At 39.1% G+C, this 22,124-nt stretch overlaps 1 protein-coding gene across 5 annotated transcripts in view; it reads left to right on the plus strand.

The window, feature by feature from the left end:
* Positions 1-22,124, plus strand: part of aplp2 (amyloid beta (A4) precursor-like protein 2) — a 72,104-nt gene that overhangs the window by 24,294 nt on the left and 25,686 nt on the right. For all 5 annotated transcript variants that reach the window (XM_023283573.3, XM_023283568.3, XM_023283571.3 and 2 more), the window contains exons 2-4: positions 8,568-8,741; positions 10,914-11,043; positions 20,397-20,509. In XM_023283573.3, the coding sequence (XP_023139341.1) occupies positions 8,568-8,741; positions 10,914-11,043; positions 20,397-20,509 (417 nt within the window). The remainder of the gene's footprint in view (positions 1-8,567; positions 8,742-10,913; positions 11,044-20,396; positions 20,510-22,124) is intronic.

A 22,124-nucleotide genomic window follows, 5' to 3' on the forward strand; every position in this document is an offset into this window, starting at 1 on the left:
TGTCAGAAATGTCAGCCAGGCACCGTGTTTATTAGACTTGTCTGGCCTCGGAGGGGTTTTTGGTTGTTTGTTTTTTGGCAAATTCAAAAGCTCCCACCTGTGTGTTTGTGTTGGAGGATCATCACGAGGCCCTTGTGTATTCATTTCCACTTTTCCCAGCATCCTCTCGGTGTGTGTCCAGAGCTCACACACTGCCCCGAGTGGTCAACCTGAGACCACACACACACACACACACAGATTGGATTAGCTTCCCTGGATCCTGCCCAGATGCTGTGTGGTAGGTCATGTAATAACTGACCCGTACTGGTCCAGGAGGCTTTTTCTAAAGCCTCATTAAAGAATACTAGCTCTTTTTTTTTCTTTTCCTCTTTTTTTTTACAGCTAGTCTTAATTGCACTCTCCTCTCCTTCCTGCTGGTGCCTGCTTACAATCAGTATTCTTGCTGCTTCATTTCCTCCCTTTCAGAATTTTCACACGGAAAACCCATTTTCTGCCTTTTATTCTCAAAAATAAATATGTTCCACCAACTCTAAAATTGCCCGAGCTAAATAATCTATCGGGTCTTAATTTGGTTTCTGTGAATTGCGGTTATTTCATCGCACCTACGTTCAGCGTTTTCATCAATTTCTCCTCGCTGTTGATCACCCAGCGCGAGAAATGCAAATCCCAGCACAATAACCCTGCAAAAATGAGAATTTATTCTTCCATCTGTATCTTTTTAATTATTTTGGGATGAGTATAACACTATAAAGTTTGTTAGAATGAAAAATAAGTGACATTTATATAGCATGCATCACACCTAGTGCATTGATGGACCAAATAAAGTAGATGTAAACTCTAAAAAGTAAACCAAGGAACCTATTCTCAAGATTGATTTAAAATTTACTGATTTAAATTAACCTTTTTCAAACATTATTTTGATAATTGACATTATTATGTTGCATCTACTTAATATTATATGTAATTTCAACTCATATGTTTGCGTTTGTTGATTTAAAACTAAATTCAAGTTGAGGTAACTTAATAAAATTGGCTTGATAGTTAATTTTTCTTCACCAGTTGCCTCCTCTAGCTTAACAAGTCTGGACAGTATAGATTATAAGTGCCTTGGATTGTAGTCGAAAAGCTAGTTCCTCTAACTCAGAATAGCTTGTTAGTTGAACATAATTTCAGTAGAAATCATCGTAACGCAAAAAGATTGATGGAAATTGTTGCATAGTTTTGGCCTGTTAAGCCTAAACATTGTTTTCTTTAGAGTGTGGACAGTAAATTAAACCAGATAGACAGTAGATGCTCTATAATGTCACAAAACAACACAATTTTTCTGCTTTTGCCACCACAAATGTTGCATTATTTTGGCCTGTGGAGCCTGAACATTGATTTTTTAAGAGTCTAGGCAGTAACTTAACTAGATATAGGCAGTAAATGTTCTATAATGTCACAAAACAACACAAGTTTTCATTTTTTTCCACCACAAGTGTGGGATTAGTTGTGTTTGTTGAGCCTAAACATTGGTTTTTAGAGTGCAGACAGTAACTTAAACTAGATATTGACAGTAAACAGTACAAAATAACACAAATTTTCAGCTTTTTCCTTCACAGCTGTTGTGTTAGTTTTGTTTGTTGAGCCTAAACATTGATTTTGTGTGTAGACAGTAACTTAAACCAGATATAGACAGTAAATGCGCTGTAACATCACAAGATAACAACATTTTTCTGCTTTTTTTCACTACAACTGTTGAGTTAGTTTTCCTTGTTGAGCCCCAACATTGATTTTTTTAGAGTCTAGGCAGTAATTTAAACTAGATATAGACAGTAAATGCTCTGTAACATCACAAAACAACACAATTTTTCTACGTTTTTCACTACAACTGTTGCGTTTGTTTTGCTTGTGGAGCCTAAACATTGATTTTTAGAGTGTCAACAGAAACTTAAGCTAGATATAGACAGTAAATGCTATGCAACATCACAAAATAACACAATTATTCTGCTCTTTCCACTACAGAGGCGAACAGATTCATCACTAATGTGTGCACTCATTAGAAAACCACACTGATGGTATATTCATCTGTTAGGAGGAATTAAAAAGGAGCGTTTGTTTGTGTGCGCGTCCGATGTTCCATGCGTTATTTCCCAACAAGCGCTGTCATGTCTTCGCTTGTTTTATGCGAATCTTGGCTCAGCACACAGAGCAGGCCAATAAAACATGTTTGTGTGCTGGAGGCAGACTGGGAAGGCGGCAGCAGTGGCAGCATACTGGTGTGTGTTTGCAGCGAGGAGTGAAAACGAGCTAAACGATCCTCAGCCCACACATCTTTTTTCTTTTTTTTTTTTTTTTTATTATTTATTTTGACGAGCGTCTGTGGTGGCAGGCCTGTCTCTGCAGCCTCCACGCCGCCTCTCGCCCCGTTTCTTTATCGCATTACGGCCTGCGTTCATTTGAGAAGGATATTTCCAAACCGGGACCGAAGCCAACCGGCGCACGTTTCCCGTCACTCCTGTCAATTTAACGTGTTTGCCCGAGCTTTCGTCTGTCTCGCCCTCTTCCCAACTTCCACTCCCTCTCTCCTTCCCTTCTTTTGTCTCTGCCTACTCACAGCAGCAGGTGTTCACACTTACACATGATATAACATCTCACGGTGAGTCAGTAACGAGAGATGAGGAGGCTCAATGGCTTGTTAGGTGTGGCGGCTCCTTGTTATTTTCCAGAAAGTGAGTGTTTATCGCAGCAACAGTCGATACCAAAATCAGAAATGATGCAGTCTGGATCAAAATTAATCACCAAAAGGTTTATTTTAGTAGAAAATAGCTCAATTACGCATACGAATGCTCAAAAAAAATCCACCTTTCACCGACTCCTCTTCCTGTAACTCGTCAAGATGTTGTTCATGACTCAACCTTTCTTATCCCAAAGTATAAAATGTGATTACAGGTGTCGAAGCAAAACCAACCAACCCGTTCCTGCCTCATAAAACCGAGCTGTTCATCGAGGTGTCGGTTTGCAACCACCATCATCAAAATCATCAAGCCGGTGATCCTCAAGGGGCTGCTGCCGCTGCCAGTTTTATGATCTTTGATTCATTCTGCTTTTGAACTTTAAAACAAAGTCATTCTTGTCCCGGCCTGAACTTCTGCCTCGTGTGGAAAGAAAATTACAGTCGATGTTATTTCATGCGACCTTTAAGCAGGAGTCAGATTACATTAAATCAAAGCAGAAATACAAACTAAAGTGGCCAGTGGTTCATCCGCAGCCAAGAATTACTTTTAGTATTTCTCATTTTTCTTCCTCTGATCCCATTTTGCTGCTCAACAGAACAAACCGATTTTAGGTGATGTAAAAACAGTCACATCTATGTTAAAATTCCAGATGTTGACTCAAGACCATTCTTTTTTTTAGAGTGTAGACAGTAATATAAACTAGATATAGACAGTGAAGACTGTAATATTCCAAAATGACACAATTTTTCTGCTTTTTCCACCACAACTGTTGCGTTAATTTAGTTTAATGAGCCAAAACATGTTTTTTTTTTTTTTTTTTTTTAGACTGTAGACATCAACTTAAACTAAATATAGCCAATAAACTCTTTGTAACGTCACAGAATTAGGCAGATTTGCCTCTAATGTGTGTGTTTGCTTACAAGGAAACAAGATTAATGTTATATTCATCTGTTGTGTTGATAAAAAGGAGTGTTTGTGTGCACACCCATGTGTCGTTTTAGAAGTACAAGCTGAACTGGTCAGTGATTTGGATTCATTTGCTTTTTTTTAGTGTAGACAGTAACACAAACTATATATAGACAGTAAACACTCTGTAACATCACAAAAAAACATTTTTTTTTCCACTGCATATTTTAATAATTGACATAATTATGTTGCATCAACTTAATATTATGTGTAATTTCAAGTAATTTTTTTTGCACTAGTTGATTTAAAACTAGATTTAAGTTGAGGTAACTGTAATTTTCTTTTTCAGTTGTCTCTATCTTAACAAGTCTGGACAATTTTAGATGGTTTAGACTAGAAATTGAAAATATATTTATTTGTAGTTGAAAAGCTAGTTCCTGTAACTCAAAATAGCGCGTTAGTTGAACATCATTTCATTAGAAATCGTCGTAAATCAAAAAGATTGGTGCAAATTGTTGCGTTATTTTGGCCTGTTGAGCCTAAACATTGATTTTTATAGTGTAGATGGTAACATAAACCAGATGTAGACAGTAAATGGTCTGTAACATCACCAGATAACACAATTTTTCTGCTTTTTCCAACACAACTGTTGCTTTAGTTTTGTTTGTTGAGCCCAAACGCTGTTTTTTTTAGTGCAGACAGTAATTGAAACTAGAGTAGACACCCCACAACACAATTTTTCTGCTTTTATCACTATAAAGGAGGACAGATTTGCCTCTAATTTGTGTGTTTGCTCATTAGAAAACCAGATTAATGGTGTATTCATCTGCTACAAGGGTAAAAAAGGGCGTCCATGAATCATTTTCAAAATACAAACTAAACTGGTCAGTTGTTTGAATTCATCCGCAGCCAATAGTTGCTTCTATTATTTCTCATTTTTCTTCTTCGGATTCAATTTTTCTGGCTGATGGAGCAAATCGATAGTAAAAAAAACTGAGACATCGACACTGCAGTTCTGTGCCGTCCAAGGCTGAGTCACATCCACGATAAAAATTCTGTCACTTTCGAGATGTTGTCTCGAGAACAGAGGCGACTTTTGTCTCTCGCAGTCATGTGCATCTCCTACTGAGGATGTCACCGTCAGCAGAACTCGCTGTCGGCTCTGTTTTCTCGTCCTTCTGCTTCAGGTACCACTGACGAACAGACAGAGAGCACAAACAAGACGATCTTCACCTGACCCGCTGCCCTTCCCTCCCTCAGGCCCTCTGCAGCTACACGCCGCTCCTCTCCGATGCCCCCGTGGCATTTCTCTTTGTGCACGTCTGGTCCACAGCAGCTCTTTTCTCAACCAGTAAACAGGCATGTGACTGCAGATCAGCCGGTATTACCCAGCTCCACTCTGCCTTGTACAAGTTGAAAACAAAAAAAAGGAGTCAAACGGGTGTCGGGACGCCCTGAACGCTTGTTTTTGTGGTCAGACCGTCACCGCCTCCCTAATGTGCTTCTTCTTCTCCCTCGTTTCCTCCCAACCTCTGTGGAGATCTGACAAAGCAGCGAGAGGGAGGAGAGCAAACAGGAATGTTTGTCTGTGTGGATCCCCATTAGCTGCTGCCTTTTCAGCCTGCGCTCTCCCTGCAGTTCATCTCGCAATAAGATGTTTGTATTTACACAACATACAGTAAATAATATACTTGTAACCTAGCTAACAGTAGGACTCCATGAAGACTTTAAAAAAACACCCAAAATAGAACAATTTGTCCATACATCTAAAGTCAAAGTCAACTTTATCGGTAACCGCGGTGCTGTAAAATACTGCCTGGCTAGTGTGCAAGTAGATAGATATTTACAGATAGCAGTACATTATATTTACAGATGTAAAAGCAGTGCAGTATAGTGTAATTGGTACAAATCTATGATAACAATAATACTTACAAAGCGCTTTTCAAGACACTCAAAGACGCTTTACAAAGTAGGCAAGACCCATAAATAAAATAAAGTGGAGCAAGCAGCATTTAAAAAGCATCAGGACATCTAAAGAAATAGAAATAATAATACAAAAATCCAGCTTATTTATTTTACTGGCAGGTCACTGGGAGTAGGGGTTGACTGATTATTAATTTGGCTGATTATTGGAGCCAGTATTCAGCATTTTGTTGTTGTTTTTTTACTGATTTGAGATAAATTTGATTTAAAAATATGCAAGAACGCAAAAAACAATAGATAACGAAGTGGAGAAAGGAGCATAGAGAAAACATCTAAATATCTGGAGAAATATAAAGAAAAACACAAAATTCCAGCTTTTTTATTTTGTCATTTTGAATCTTTAGGAGTAGGGTTTGACCGATTATCAATTTGGCTGATTATTGGAGCCAATATTCAGAATTTTGGGGTATTTTCTTAACCGATTTCAGAAAAAATATGTCAACTTACAACAGTGTTGGCTGTGATACAACCATCTCTGTCAGTCTGTATTCACTGGCTGCATTCCAAATCACGTTCTTTCTACTTCAAGTTCATCCACCATCTGCCCTCACAAAGTACGTAGTGTTTCTTGCGGTATTTATACAATTGACATGTACCACTACATCATAATGTTGGGCTTTAAACTTTGTCTGTCACACTCTGTACTGCAGAATGAGCTGTCATTTGTTTTGCTCTCCTGGCAGCTAAAACTTGTTTATATTTGTGCAAAACACCACGACATTTGCAGCGTAACTACACAGAAGATTGTTGTTAAGAATCCAGCAAAACATGACCAGATGTAGCACAACATCCAGGTGTTTTTGGAATACTACGTTTAACATACAGTGAATCAAAACAAATGCCTGCTAGCTATTCATACTGCCTACTTGTGCACTTTGTTTTTATTTATTATGCACTGTCAGATTATTGATTCACTTTGTTGCAAATGTGCAACGATAGTAAATAAATTCCATTTAGTTCTACTGAAACATGCTGAATCTTTATTCTCGCATATTATATAGTCTGTTAGCATGAATATTGGAAAGCAAACGTAGTTCTGAAAGATGTCCCGCCCACAGTGCTGTCTGATTGGGTGCTCGTTGTCAACGGTAATGGCAAAATGTCAAAAAGTTCTCTTTTATTAAAAAAAGTTTTGCGATAATATTTGTGCTATTCTACAGTCTGACACCAGTTTTCCTCCAAATTTATGTCACTTCTAATTATCAGTTCTCCATTTTTCCTTTATTACGAAGAACTGTGACTGATATTGGCCCTAAAAAAACTATATTGGTCGACCCCCAGCATAAGAATAACAACTTCATCTTGAAACCTTTTGTATGTGTATTTTTTAAATATAATGTGAGTCAAACTGACTCTTTCAGTGAGAGATACTGTAGCTCTCTGCTATCCTGAATTTGCTTCAGTTGCTGCAGCATTCAATTCCCACTCTTTGCTTCCTTTCTTTCTTTGATAACTGTGTTAATAACCTGAAATCTTGGCATCCAGCTTCCACCCGTTGGAGATCAGCATGCATTGTATTCTTTTAGTGCTTTATGCCTGTGGTGGTGGTGCAGAGATGAAGGATTGGAGCAGGACAAAGAGCTCATCCAGGACTCGGTTACGACAATCCAAGGTGTGCTTGCTGGTCTGTATGAATGAACACTCGTCTACGAGGTTCTCTATGTGTTTTATGATTATGCTGTCGTGCTGCTGAATGTATATGTGTGAGCGTGGGTGGATTCAGTGTGTGTGTGCGTGTGCGTGTGCGTGCGTGTGTGCAGACTCAGCTCTGGCTACAGCCAACTGCTGATTACACAGCACTTGTTTTGTCCTCGCTCTGCTCTGTTCTGCAGCTATTGTCCGCCTGCACACGATTAGACCGAGAGCTTTGTCCGACACTCTGTTACTCAAGTCTTCCCTCTTCAGCCGTTTTGTCCCGCAATAAAACGTCTCTGTCCACGTCTCCTGAAGGTTTTCAGACACAGAAAACGGTTTGTCCGGCTCGCTCCCCGGATCCAAGGCCTGTTTACTCGGCCCGATGATGTTGTGACAATCAGGAGGGGATCAGTTCCATTCCACTTCCCGTCAGGAGGCTCCCTGGTGTGTGCTTTGGGACGGTTTGGCATGCAGAGCTGCAACGCCTCACTGATTAATTAGAGTCCCGCGCAGTGACACCCCGAGCATCAGTCGAGCGGTAGCAGCCCGTGACTTACAGAGTCATTTGAAAGCCAACCATGTGAAAGCAGCGGTTTTGAATGTGTCCATTTTCTAAAAAGAGTGTTGTTTAGAGTGAAGTTGGGGCAGGGCCGGGTGCTGAAGCTTCCTGCTTGCATAGTTCAGTAAATACTGACAGAGAGGACACAGATAACAGATTTCCTCTCGTGTTCGGATGGCGGGGAGGCAAACAAAGATGGGAAGACAGAAATTCTACAGAAGTACTCAATAAATCCTATGCTAACACTTGTTTCCGCCGCATTATACCTGATGTTGCCGCTGCTAGAAGGAATGCTGATTGTTTACTTTGAGGAATAAATGATCTGTTGTGGAAAGATTTTGGTCCCAGGAGGTTCAGAAATCTGTGCCCTCCTCAACTAGGAATGTCCTGGTTTGTGAGCCACGACAGACTAACCCATTTTTTTAATTTTTACTCCCAGAGCAAAACCCTTGTACACTAATCCAATCAAACTTCTACTTATTTAAGCATTAACGCAGCCAAACATTCCTGAGGTGCATTTAATTCTCCTCCAGTCCGAACTCCTCTGCTCTCAGCGCTGCAGCATCCCATCTCCTCTTATCTACTGCAGCACATGAGCCGCTTTATGTGGTCAGACTTCTGAGTACAGAAGTGTTTTTTATGAGAAGAGCGAGCGATGCCGACAGTTTCTCAAGCCTGTCAGCCGGAATATTCCCCGGCTTTTACGAGCTCTGCGATGATCGAGTGCATCAACCCACGTTTCTGTCTCTTTCTCTGTCCTCCTGCAGGCGCTAGCAGCCAATGCCGGCACAGGGTTCGCCGTAGCCGAGCCGCAGGTGGCCATGTTCTGCGGAAAGCTCAACATGCACGTCAACATCCAGACCGGCCGCTGGGAGCCCGACCCATCCGGAACCAAGAGCTGCGTAGGAACCAAAGAGGGCGTGCTGCAGTACTGCCAGGAGGTAAGTCAATGCGACACAGACAGGCTTCGATCCCGTCAGTCTAGAAGTGATGCAATTCAGGCCAAAAGGTCAGTCGGAAAGGAGCAGAGCTTGGTTTAGTTTTAACCCTCTGTGCCACAAAACCCACCCACAGGTTTGAAAGGCATGTTGTCGTTTAAAAAAATTGGTGAATTTACACCATTTATCAGAGCCAGAAACTGTAAAAACAGAGCGATTCCTGAGAGAAGTTAGCCAAATTTAAGCATAAAATTGCAATATCTCATCAAAGTCACTTTATTCTACATGTCTCATGTCATATAAAAATCTGCAAAAAAATAAAGTGTTTGCTTTAACCAGATCCTATAAAAAACAAAAAATTCTGCATTCCTTGACACAACTGGGAAGCTATGAGTGATTCAGCTGTGACCAACAGTCGCCTGACAAAAATTCTGAATGTTTTCAGTTAAACTAGGTTGAACTGCAGGCAGGAGCACAAAAAAGAGGCAATTTTTAAAGAAGTAAGTGAAATATCCAGAATATATAGAGCCACCATATTTTTTTTTTTACAGTATTAGAATTAAATTTTTATAACAAATAATCGAAGAAATTCCGCTTTCGTTTTTCTTTGTTTAATTATTTATTGAATTGTAACCATGTCATACTACACAAAAGACATTTCTGAGTCCTCTCTACTTCTAGTCATGGTTGTGATGTTTCCATAGAGGTGCAAGACTTTATAATGCAGTAAAAAATTGCCCACAGTGAGGAAAACCTGCTTGATGTTCAGAAAGTTAAAAGTAGATTTGAATGTGCAACTTTGTTTTTTAAAAAATCATCTAATTGAGTCTTGTAGTTGAATTTCAGTGCAGTCTTACTACTTTTTGAGATAAACATGCTAATGTCTGTCAGGAAGAATTGTAAATGTCATTTACTGAGAATTAAAAGAAGAGTTTGACATTTTCTGGAAGCACACACGTTTACTGCCTTGCTGACAGCTGAAAGATGAGAAAATCAAAACCAATCTCATGTCGGTGCAATAAACAAGAAGCAATAAACTCGACAAGCTTGATGTGTTGATTAGTGAACTTAAGCTTTAGCTGATGGGAATATTTTCCAGTCCGGTTGTTTATTTCCAATCTTTTTTTTGCTAAAGTAAGCTCTATATCTAACAGGTAGGCATTATAATTCTCATCTGACTTGTGGCAAGAAAAGGAATCAGTTTAGTAGTAAGTTCACAGTAAATCAATACAATAAAATTATATCTGAAGCTTTGCAGAGGTATGTGGAGCCGCAACAAATGAACTGAGCATTTGTCAACTATTGAATACCATCGATCTGTTTGGAGTGATTGTTTAAAATCCCCACAATTCAGAAAGCAATTTTAAGATACTAATACAAGGACAACAACAGCAGCAGCAGCCATTCTGCACGACACAACTTTAATTTATTACCTTTTCTGTCGTCTTTATGGGCTCATGTTGAGTGCTGCAAAATACTTTCACAAACAAAATTCTTCCAGGCGTTTAGCCAAAGATTCCTGCTTTTTAAATTTGAATATTTTTGTGTGTCTTTCCTCTCCTATGACACTAAATTGAATTTCTTCTGGGTTGCGGCCAAAACAACACATTTGAGGAAACGATCATGAGCTTCAGGAAACTTTAAGGGACATTTTTAACTTTTTTTTTTTTTTTTTTTTTTTTGTTTAGCATTTTATAGACCAAAAAACTAAATAAGAAAACAATTAACAGATTGAAATATGTCATTATTTACTCTTGCAGAACTATTAGTTGGTGAAATTTAGTGTTAAGGACATTTGTGTAGCTCTGCAGGCTGAATAGCTCTGTGTTGTGTTAAAGGGAGCTGGCTAGCAAGGTGGAAAAAGGCAATTTTCATTTCACTGTGATTTGTCATTAGAGAGGCTTTTGAGCTCGTCCTAACAGACACATATTATTTACAGTATAGTGGCTGGCATTTCAGTTACCAGACCATGTGACTGTCATTTTCTCTGGCTTCAGTTACATTTTTTTCTGACATTTTGATGGCATTTTGGGGAAAGAGTTGTGCAGATGGCTTCTAGAGAGTGTAAAGCGTGGATTAAAGCAACCCATTGAAGCTCCTCTTATCGCACCTTCTCGCATGCACAAAACTCCTCTCTCATTATTTGCGTCTTCTTTTTTTTTTTCCCTCCGACAGATGTACCCGGAGCTCCAAATCACCAACGTGGTGGAGGCCAACCAGCCCATTCGCATCGAGAACTGGTGCAAGAAGGAGAAGAAGGTGTGCAAAGGCCACGCACACATCGTGGTGCCTTACAAATGCTTAGGTAAGCTCTAATGAGTAGTTCAAGGTCCGGGGGAATCTTCACGCGTGCACTTAGATGGTTGTAAATGGCCCCTTCGCATCAGGTGATCCGCCAGTGCAGAGAAAGACTGGATTTTGATGCATGGGCGCCATAGGCAGAGGTGACGTGGAGCGATATTGGAGTCTGATTCAGTTGACTAATTCTGGCCTTGAGCTGCAGATTGAGCGGATCCAGGCTGGATGGGGAGCTAATGTCTCTGAGAACGGATGGCTAAAGGAGACGGGGGGAGGCTATTATTGCTGGGGAGGCTTGTTGAGCAATAAAGCACAATCTTATTTCCCCCCTCAGACGGTGGCCATAAACTCACACAGACACACAGGGTCAGCAGGAGAAGGGGGGTCTTGCGAGGAGGCCTCTGCTTTATTACTCCCCGTTTCTCCATCCGCCTGGGCTGTCATACGCAACCCTCCACCTCCTCCGTCTCCTGCAGCATCAGTGTAATCAGCGGTGGCAACATGGCTGTATTCTGCTTTATTAAATGTCAGATATAGCCTGGGAGTTTGCGAGCCACATGCCTCTCTGTCTGCGACTTACAGAAAAGAAAAACCTCAGCCGCTGCCTCGGAGGATTGCAATAACGAAGAGTCCCGAAACAAGGCTTCTTCCTGTGTTTGTCGGGGGAAAACGCATCTTCCTCCGTGATGCAAGACACTTTCCGGCACCCTTCCTCCATCCAAAAGCCTCTTGCTGATTGAGTTGTGCCGCTTTTTCTGGGATGAAAAAGCCATTAGCAGTTGCACTGGACTGTGAAATGGGCTACAATTCAAGAGCATTTTTGGCAGAGAGGAGGTTTGGGGGTGGGGGGGATTCATGGGACAGCAAACACACAACTAGAGTGGCAACTTCTTGGTGGCTGAGACGGGAATACGGATGAGAGCAGGGTCTCCAAAATCCCCCTCAGTTCGCTCTCAACTTCAGTCCTGGAGCCGTTTCTGTCTGACGCTGTTTCCTGGCTGTGTGTCCAGCTGTTGCACCTATCAACAACCCAGAACGTCTCGTTATGATGCATTTGCGCGGCCGCCGTGTAATTAAAACGGTCCCTTTAGCTCTTTTTGGAATAATTAAGCAGCTTCGGAGCCTGTTCTTACAGGGTTTTTCTCACCGTTTCAGGTCTCATGCCCCCGTCAAATTACAGAGGCTTTCTCTGCCGCTCTGCTGGGTTTTGAACCGAGAGACCAGAGGAGACAGATGGAGAACGAGACATAGACATAAGGCGCTGGCGAGAAGGAGGCGATTCACTGGCTTTCTGCTTAATTATGTAATGGAGCATGTTAGGGGGCTTCGTTGGAGGCCTCTGATCAGATGCTACACACCTCTTTCGCCTCACCTCTCCGGTCCATTATTTGTCAGGCCTTTCTATCAGATCAGATACGATAACGAGCTCCTCTGAATTATTCATTGTTTGTGATGTTCGCGTAATGTTCCAGAGAAATGAACATCAGAGGTTCGGCCTCATATTCGTCAGTGTACTTTAATTATAGCTGAATCAAAAGAAAAAAAATGAAATACTCCAAAGGGAGGTGGGCTATAGCTCGAAGGATGTGATTAAAAGGGCCAGACCAGCACCCATGTCAAGTTAATAGGTTTATATGAATAATGCAAATGTGCTAAGGATGGATCTGGGTGTAAAAAGAGGGAGATGGATTCTGCTGTATCCCATCTCTCCATGCGAAGGCTCAGAGCCACAATCCCTCCATGTTTCCTGTCCCCAAACAATGGCTCCGCAAATGAATGAGATTTTTGTTCCATGGCACTCTAATCCCTGCAGCATGATGTCTTTGTCAAACAGCACAGGATTATTTTAGAGACTTTTTTTTCGTTATTATGTCTGGATCGGTGAGAACAGTCGGTGGCAGATGTGTGGCTGGAACGTCTCTTACACAATCATTAAATTGTTGAGGGACAATTTGCTGGGACAATACAGGCTGCTGCAGCTTTCTGCAGAAACACAGCGTGTCTGCAACGACGGTGTTTTGTGCCGCGGGTAAACACACATTTCACGAGGAGCTTTCAAATGACAAATTTGCATTTCATTCCTCGTTTATGAAACACGAAACTTCTTTAACCACCTAAACTGCGAGCAGTCCCTGGGTATGTTTTTTGCAACTCGACGCATTTTTCCTCACTGTGGGCTCATTTTTCCACTGAAATATTAAGTCCTGCACCTCTGTGGAAACAGAACAATCATGGCTAGAGGTAGAGAGCACTCAGAAATGTCTTCTGTGCAGTATGACACCGTTAAAAAGGTGTAAATCTTAACATTGTGGATATTGTTAATGATTTATTTTAGAAAAAACATAAAGAGCGGAATCAACAAGTGCATTAATTCATTCAAGTGTTACCAATACTGTAAAAAGTAGTGGCTCTACATACTATAGAGATTTAACTGTGTATTTGTTTCTTCTCTGCTCTGTCTAAACACTGCCTGCCGCTCAGCTGAAAAATTTCTGAATTTTTGTTAAGTTATTAATTATTTCGGGTGGACTGAGGAGAAAATTTTTCTTTTTTTTTATAGAATCTGGATTGTCGGTGGTATTTGTTTTGTGATTTTATTAAGTAAGGCGTAAGAGAATAAAGAAAATTTTGATGAAATATCATAATTTTAAACTTAGGTTTTGGTAGGTTTTGGTAGTTCAAGGTTTGTGGCCTCTAAATAATAAATATATTTTACTGCTTAGATTTGTAATTTATTTCTCCTCTCTGCTGTATAAAAACACAGCCTGCAGTTCAGCTGAAAGTCTGTGAATTTTGCTTACTTCACTATTGGTCAAGCAGAATCAATAAAGAGAGGCGATTTTTTTTTTTTACATATATATATAGAATATTGTCAAAGCAAGTAGTATTTTTTTGTCAAATTTTTAAGCGTGACATGCAGAATAATTTTTTTTGTTAATGAAATAGCCTAATTTTAAACTTAGATTTGATCCGGTTTTCTGACAAAAATGCGTCATACATTCATAGTTGAAGGTACGTGGTTCTACATACTATGCTCATGCTTTATACTACATTTTCAGTTTGTTTCCAGACTTGTCTCCTCTCTGTTTTGTCTAAATATTGACTGCAGTTCAGCCAGAAAGTCTTTTGTCACCCGATTTCCACAGCTGGGTTACTCATTGCTTTACAGTTGCACCACAGAAGACCACATTTTTTTGTTTTTTGCAGAATCTGGTCAGAGCAAATGGTTTATTTTTGCCAGATTTTTAAATTGTGCTGAGGAGAGCAGAATTTTTAGTTTTTTAAAGAATCAGGTGAGAAAAAATGGTATTTTTTTGGGCGATTTTTTAAGCCAGGCACAGGAGAATAAAGATTTTGATGAAATATCATAACTTTAAACTTCGACTTGATTAGGTTTTTTCTGACAAAATAGCAAGTCACAGATTAGTAGCTCAAGGTATGTTGCTTTCCATACTACAGATATCCTACTACTTCATGCTTTAAACTACATTTTGAATTTGTTTTCATACTTGTCTCCTCTCTGCTCTGTCTAAACACAGCCTGCAGTTCAGAAGAAAACCAATTGTTGGTCAAATTTTCAGTTTTTTCACAATCTGGTCACTGCAAATAGTTTATAAAATAGTTTGCAAATAGTTTGTAAATTCTCCTCTCCGAGGAGAGGAGAATCAGGTTAGAACTAGTGGTATTATTTTGGCAAATTTTTAAGCGAGACACAAGAGAATAATCAAGACTTTGATAAAATATTGTAATTTTAAACTTAAATTCAGTTAGGTGTTTTTTGACAAAACAGCCAATCACAGATCAGTCATTCAATTTGTGTCTTTACAGATATTCCACTACTTGACACTTTATAATACATTTTAAATTTGTTTTCAATCTTGTCTCCTCTCTGCTTTGTCTAAACACTGCCTGCAGTTCCGTCGAAAAGTTCCTGAATTTTTGTTGCACAGTTGTTGGTCACAGCTGAGTCACTGATTGTGAGACAGTTGTGCCAGGGTGCAGAGAATGTTCTTATTTTTTTTAAAATCTGTACACTGCGAATGGTTTCTTTTTTGGCAAATTATTAGAGCCATAAACAAAGACTTTTTTATTTTAGTTTTTATGCTCAGATTTGCTCAAGTTTTCTGACAAAACAGATGTTTAGCTAAAGCACTGTTGAAAAGTAGAAAATCGGATGATTCTGACTGTGATAAATGGTGTCATTTTGATGATATTTTTCAAGAAAACGTGCCTTTCATACTAATTCAGATGGTTAAACTCTGTTGCTGTTTCTCATAATCTGCACTGTGCCTCAATGCTCACATGTTTTCCGGCTAACTGAGAGCTACTCCTCTTTGACCTTTTACTTTATACCTCATAGGCTTTTCAGGAACAAAGCATTTTAAGGTCCTCTTTCGGTGGATTTCCATAATAGCCCCTATTATTTGTGGACGTGACACATGCTGAGCTCTTCCTGTTGACCAAGAACAAACAGTGACTCCTCCTCGTATCACCACAGTGATTGTAAATACACTGATAATGGTACAAACTCGGGCTTGTTTCAGAGCGCCACGCCTCTGGCTGTTTGCATTCCTTCACTTCTCAAGAAATGTTTTGCAATGACACATAAAATTTAAAAAAAAAAAAAAAATGACTGCACTCTTTCCTTATGTGTGATAGTATTACGGGTTTAACTCATGTGAAATGTTAGGTAATGGGAAGACTTGGACAATAACACGTTGGTTTAGCCTCTGGTGGAAAACTCTAAAGTTTTTCTGGAGAAGTGCTCTGCGGAACCCGGGAGTTAAATGCAAACGCTCTTTCCATTATGCAACATGAACCACCAGTTATCTCCTGGCTTCAGACGTTTAATCTTAGTGGCAGATCAGGTTTCCTCCACTTCAAACGCATAATATGACGGAAATGTAAACAAAATGTTGGTCACGCTGCCAAAAATCAGAGCACAGGACTGGAACTGGGTATAATATTGACTGTATGGCAAAAAATCACACGATACAACACCGTCTGTGGTGTTAATGTTTTATTTATTTTAATCAAAGCAGGAAAAACTCAGTGTTTTGAATCATTACTATCCCAGAAATGCTGATTCTCTACCTATAACCGATCATTTTCATCCATATGCTATTATATGTAACTCATAATAGCATATTAAAAGTGCACAAAACATGTTAATCTCTGTTTTCAGATATCATACTGACTTCAGATGAAATCCAAATAAATTGAGTGCATTTGTATAGGACAGTTGAGTTTATCAAACTGCTGGTCATGTTCTAGTTTTTGGTAGATTTTAGGTTCAGATTTTGTTTATTTTACTGCCTAACTTGTACATCTTAGATGTCAGGCTAAAGCATGATTGAAAAGTTGAAAATCTGATCAATTGTCTCTGTCTTTATCATTTCTGGATCTGATAAATTGTGTCGTTTTGGCTCTTTTTTTAAAAAGAAAACATGTATTTTAACATTTTAGTGAGTTTTGGGTTACACCTTCAGATATTATAATAACTTCAACCCAGCTAGAATGCCCTGAGTCATAAAAAAGTTGAATTTCGTTCATTAATTTTTTATTTTTCCAAATGCCCATAGCTGTTGCCAACACTGGAAAAATGCACAAAACATGTTAATCTTCATTTTCAGACATTATACTGACTTCAAATAAAATCTAATTAAAGTAAGTGTAAGTTGGAAGATGACCTGAGCTGACCAAATTGCTGTTCATATTGTATTTTTTTTGGGAGATTTTTTAACTCAGATTCAATATAGCTTTCTGTCTGAATGGCACATAGTAGATGTTAGGCTAAAGCACTGATGAAATTTAGCACTAATTTACCACCTTCCGGTACTGAAGCTTCATCTTTACTTTGCTTGTACAGTTTTCTAACCTTCACGTGCCTCGGATGCCTGTGGTGCCACCGGTCCAAGGATTCGACAGCGTTAGCGGGAGAATCTGATAGATGCAAAGTTAGAGGGAAGGTGAGGATGAATAGAGCAGGTGGAGAGGAGGTCACCGGCTACACAAACCGGTCTGCACAACAGACGAGTGCAGCACAGCTGCTCTCCGAACACCACCATCCATCACCCGCCGCAGGCTGCGTGAAACCCACTCCACCGGAGAAACCTCTGAGAGTGAGAGGACGAGATGGATACAAGTGAAATGAACAGAGAGTGAGTGGATGGCATCCGGTGCGCAGGATGCGGAGCTCATGTTGCTTTTTCTCGCTCGCTTCTTGTTTCCCTGCGTGCTGAGAGGAGGGAGGAGTCAGCAGAGTGGTAAAATAAATATATAGAGCAGCAATAAAACCGTGCAGAATGATTATAAAGTAAGCAAATGTCACACTTTCAGAAAAATATTATCAGCAAAATCCACTTAAAAGCTCTCAACATGCAGAATGGCCACTTTCTGGTTTTATTATTATATGTTAAAGCATCATCTCGTCAAAATAAAGCTAATTTTAACTGCTTAATTGGATATTTATGTGTGTGTGTGCTCAGAAACAACAGCTGTGAGATATAAATAAAAGCTGCTCTGCAAAATGTGGTGCATTAGAGGTAGCAGAAGAAATATTTGAGTGTTTAGTCTTAAATCCTATGAATGCTGAGCAATTTCTGGGTGTTTTTTCACTCCTTGTCATGTGTTTACTCACTGTGGGATCATTTTTCACTGCAGTATAAAGTTCTGCACCTCTATGGAAACAGAACAACCATGACTAGAAGGAGAGAGAACTCAAAAATATCATTAAATAGGAAAAAAACGGAAGCTGAATTTGTTTACTTGAACATGAAGTTAACATGTATACGTGTTTACAGGTGTACACAGCCTGCAGTTCAGCTGAAAAAAAATACCAACATTTTTCTTACGAGATTGTTTTTTGCAGCAAAGTTAGTAAAGATTTTTTAGCTTCACTGAGGAAAGCACAATTATTTATTTATTTATTTATTTATTTATTTATTTATTTATTTATTTATTTATTTATTTGTTCATTTTCAGAATCTGGTTTCTGTAAATGCCTTGTTTTTGTTGAATTTTTAAGTGACACATCTAGAATAAAGTGAACTATCATGATGATTAGCTTAGATCTGGTTAACTTTTCTGACATGAAAGTATGTCACAGATGAGTAGTTCAAGGACCACCAGAAAGTAGAAAATCTGACATTTTTTTCTCATTTTACAGTTTCTGCTTCAGATAAATGGTGTCACTTTGGGGTTTTTAATTTTTTTTTCTATTTTTAAAGTTCCTCTATGGAAACAGCACAACCATGACTAGACGTTTCATGTTCAGTTGCAATGTCAGACAGTTTTAGTACCATAAATTGTATAAAAAAAGAAAGAGAAGGAAACGAAAATTGAATTTCTTTGATTATTTATTTTATAGATTAAAAAAAGCTGGAATCAACATGTACAACAAGCACCCACAGCTTTTACCAACACTGGAAAAATTTGGTAACTGTACATATTATATCTATTTTACAACTTAGATTTTTATTTTGTTTCCATTCTTCCATTCCACTCTGCTCTGTGTAAACACTGCCTGCAGTTCAGCTGAAAATTACCAGAATTTTTGCAACATCACTATTTGTCACAGATGAGTCATTAAAGGCTTCACAGTTGTGTCAAAAAATGCAGAATATTTTAGTTTTTTAATTCAATCTAGTCAGAACAAACTATATTTTTTGGCAAATTTATAAACAAGACACATAGAATGAAATAATTTTCAAGAAATTTTATGATTTTAAACTGAAACTAAGGCTAAATGGCTTGTTATAGATCGGTAGTTTTAGAAAAGTTGAAAATTTAACAGCGATTTATCAATGTCTGATGCTGATAAATGGTATAATATTGGTGATTTTTTGTGGAGTTAGTGCCGAGACGCAGAAAATTATTTGAATTTTAAAGAGTCTGTTTTGAGTAAACTGTGTTTCTGAGTCAAATATGTAAATGAGACCTGTAGAACAAGATGATCTCCATGAAATATTGTGATTTTAAACCTGCATGTGGTTAAATTTTCTGACAGAAAAGGATGTCAGAGATTAGTAGTTGGAGAACTGTGGGAACATTTAATATCTTTTAGTGATTTATTCATGCCTGACACTGAAAAATGGAGCCATTTTGATTTTTTGTTGTTTTTTTTGGATTTGGGATCAGAAAATAACACAAATATAATTTTCCTAGAAACCAAAGGGAGTGTTTTATAATTCGAAACCCAGTGTATTCTATTCAGAATCGTATAAAAGAGAAGAAACAGCAGTTTATTGATGACCTGATTGTCAGCACTGTTGAATAATGTTGTGTTTTGGATACCATAGGAACCTGTATTTCTGTACAGTACTTGGGTTAATGTACTTTTCAGCATTGGTGGGTGCAGACAGGCATCGTAGGGTCTGGGGGGGGTCGGTTGTTACTGTACCTCCTGGGCGGAGATGAGAAGCAGCTGCTGAGTCCTCTTCTATTTCCAGCTCTCTCCTCTTCCTATCCTACCCTCTCATTTTCCAAAACACTGCTTTTTCAGCCTCGGCCTGCCTGCCTCGCCTCTGCTCCGGCGGCTCTGCCTCGGGCCGAGGTTAAGGCGGACCGCTAAATGAGCAGTTACAGGACGGCTCCCAGCCTCCGTCGAGAAAACCTCCAGACCCTCATTTGTGTGTTTCCAGTCCGCCCACTCTTTAGCCACTCTGATCTCAGCCCGGGCTTTGCTCTAAACCTCCTTCTCATCCCTCGCTCTCTCCTTCTTTCTCTCCCCCCGCATCGCTTTTCCATCTGTTTCTGACTCTACCTGAGCACCTTGACGCTCTGCCAGCCTATCAGCGGCCGCCGTCCTTTTTAATCTCTCTCCTGACCCCTAAGCCACATCCTTAGATGTGCAGCTATTCATGGGAATTCACAAGATGCCTTTTCAAGCCATCTATTTTCCCCCCAGATCTGCTTTCTGTCAACTTGCTCTTTGAATAAAACATCCCCGAGTTGAAATCATCAGGCAAATAATATGATTGACTCACAGGAAGAGTCTGGACCACCTTAAAAGAGTCACAGTGTGAAACCTGATTTTCCCCACTGCCATTTTGATTGCAGGATTAAAGATGCAGCTATAGAAGAGGGATGAATCCCTTTTCAGCTTCAGCACAGACAGATGTTTAAGTGTCAAATGCCCTCTCTGTTATACCACTGTAATGAAACGTAAAGGAGCAGGCAGCTATGAATTATTGAATCCTGCCCTTTTTTTTTCCTTTTCGGTCTCGCCGTGTGATTTATTGTTTCTAATTCTGGCTGTGTTGTTGAGCAGCGATATGGCTTTTTTTTTCTTTTTAGGGACAGATTGGTAGTGTGACTAACAGGCGTATTGTGATTTTTCTTTTTTTTTTTTCTTTACAGTGGGCGAGTTCGTGAGTGACGTCCTTCTGGTTCCAGAAAAGTGCAAGTTCTTCCACAAGGAGCGTATGGACATGTGCATCAGCCACCAGCAGTGGCACGGTGTGGCCAAAGAGGTAAGGAAGAAGTTACTTCATAGGAAACAGTGGGAGGCTCTATCTCACAGATAGCAATACTCTGTATTTGTCTTCTCTATGTGTTTAATAGCCTGCAGTTCACCTGAAAAGTTCTGGAATTTTTGTGGTGTGATTGTTGGGTGCAGGTGAGTCACCAAGGTCTTTACAGATGTACCTAGGAGAGCAGAATTTTCTTTAAAATAAAACCCTGTTAAGGCAAATGGGGCATTTTTTTAAGTAAAATATCTACATTTTGATTGCATTTGATTTTAGATTTTTTTTTTTTTTTTTTTTTTTTTACAAAACAAAATGCCACAAATTAGCAGTTCAGGGTATATTTGGTGTTTTGATTTGATTTGATTTGAGAGATATTTGTTTTGAATATGTAATGTCAAGTACCAAGAAAACAAGGGCTTAATCTTACATATACATCAAATGGTTCACTTTTCGCGATAAGACAATTTTTCTGAGATTTTGGGAGAAGGTTTTGTTTTCTGACCAAATGGTGTGTCATTGATGTTCCGCTATTAAGTAATTACTTCATAGAAAGTAGTTTGAGGCTGTATCTCAGCGATAGCAATGTCTGCAGTTCAGCTGAAAAGTTCCTGAATTTTTGTGGTATGATTGTTGGGTGCAGATGAGTCACTAATGTATTCACAGTTGTGCCAAAAAGAGCAGAATTTTTTTTTATTCATTTTTTTTAAATAATGTCTAGTTAAAGCAAATGTTTTTTAGGGGGACAAATTAAGTAAAATATGTACATTTTGATTAAAGTTAATTTTAAACTTAGGTTTGGTTAGATTTTTTTGACAAAATGTCACAGATTCGCAGTTCAACCTATATGGGTCTACAAACTACAGACAATACATTACACTGCCTGCAATTCAGCTGAGCCACTAATGTCTTCACAGTTGAGTTGAATATTTTGTTTTTTTACAGAATCTGCTCACTTCAAATGGTTCATTTTTGGCGATAACACAATTTTTCTGAGATTTTGAGAGAAGATTTTGTTATGTTTTCTGACCAAGTGGTGCGTCATTGATGTTCCGCTATTAAGTAATTACTTCATAGAAAGTAGTTTGAGGCTGTATCTCAGAGATGGCAAAACATTGCCTGCAGTTCAGTCAAAAAGTTCCTGAATTTTTGTCGTATGATTGTTGGGCGCAGGTAGTCACTAATGTCTTCACAGATGTACCTAGGAGAGCGGAATTTTAAAAAGAAATCAAATCTGGTTACTGCAATTGGGGCAAATTTTTACCTAGAATATGTACATTTTGATTAAATTTAATTTTAAACTTAGATTTGGTTAGCTATTTTTGACAGAATATCACAGACTGTCAGTTCAGGGTATATGGGTCTACGTACTACAGATAATATACGACACTGCCTGCAGTTCAGTGCATAAGCTTCTGAATTTTTGTCATGATTGTTGGTCACAGCTGAATCGCCAATGTCTTCATAGTTGTGCCGAATGTTTTGTGTTTTTCAGAATCTGCTCACAGATTTGGTTTATTTTTCTGGCTGAATGGCACGTCATAGATTTTTAGCTATGAAGGAAATAGGTTATAGGAAACAGTGGGAAGCTGCATGTCAGATACAGCATTACACAGCTTGC

The sequence above is a fragment of the Amphiprion ocellaris genome, chromosome 7, assembly GCF_022539595.1.
Source record: "Amphiprion ocellaris isolate individual 3 ecotype Okinawa chromosome 7, ASM2253959v1, whole genome shotgun sequence".
NCBI lineage: Eukaryota > Metazoa > Chordata > Actinopteri > Pomacentridae > Amphiprion > Amphiprion ocellaris.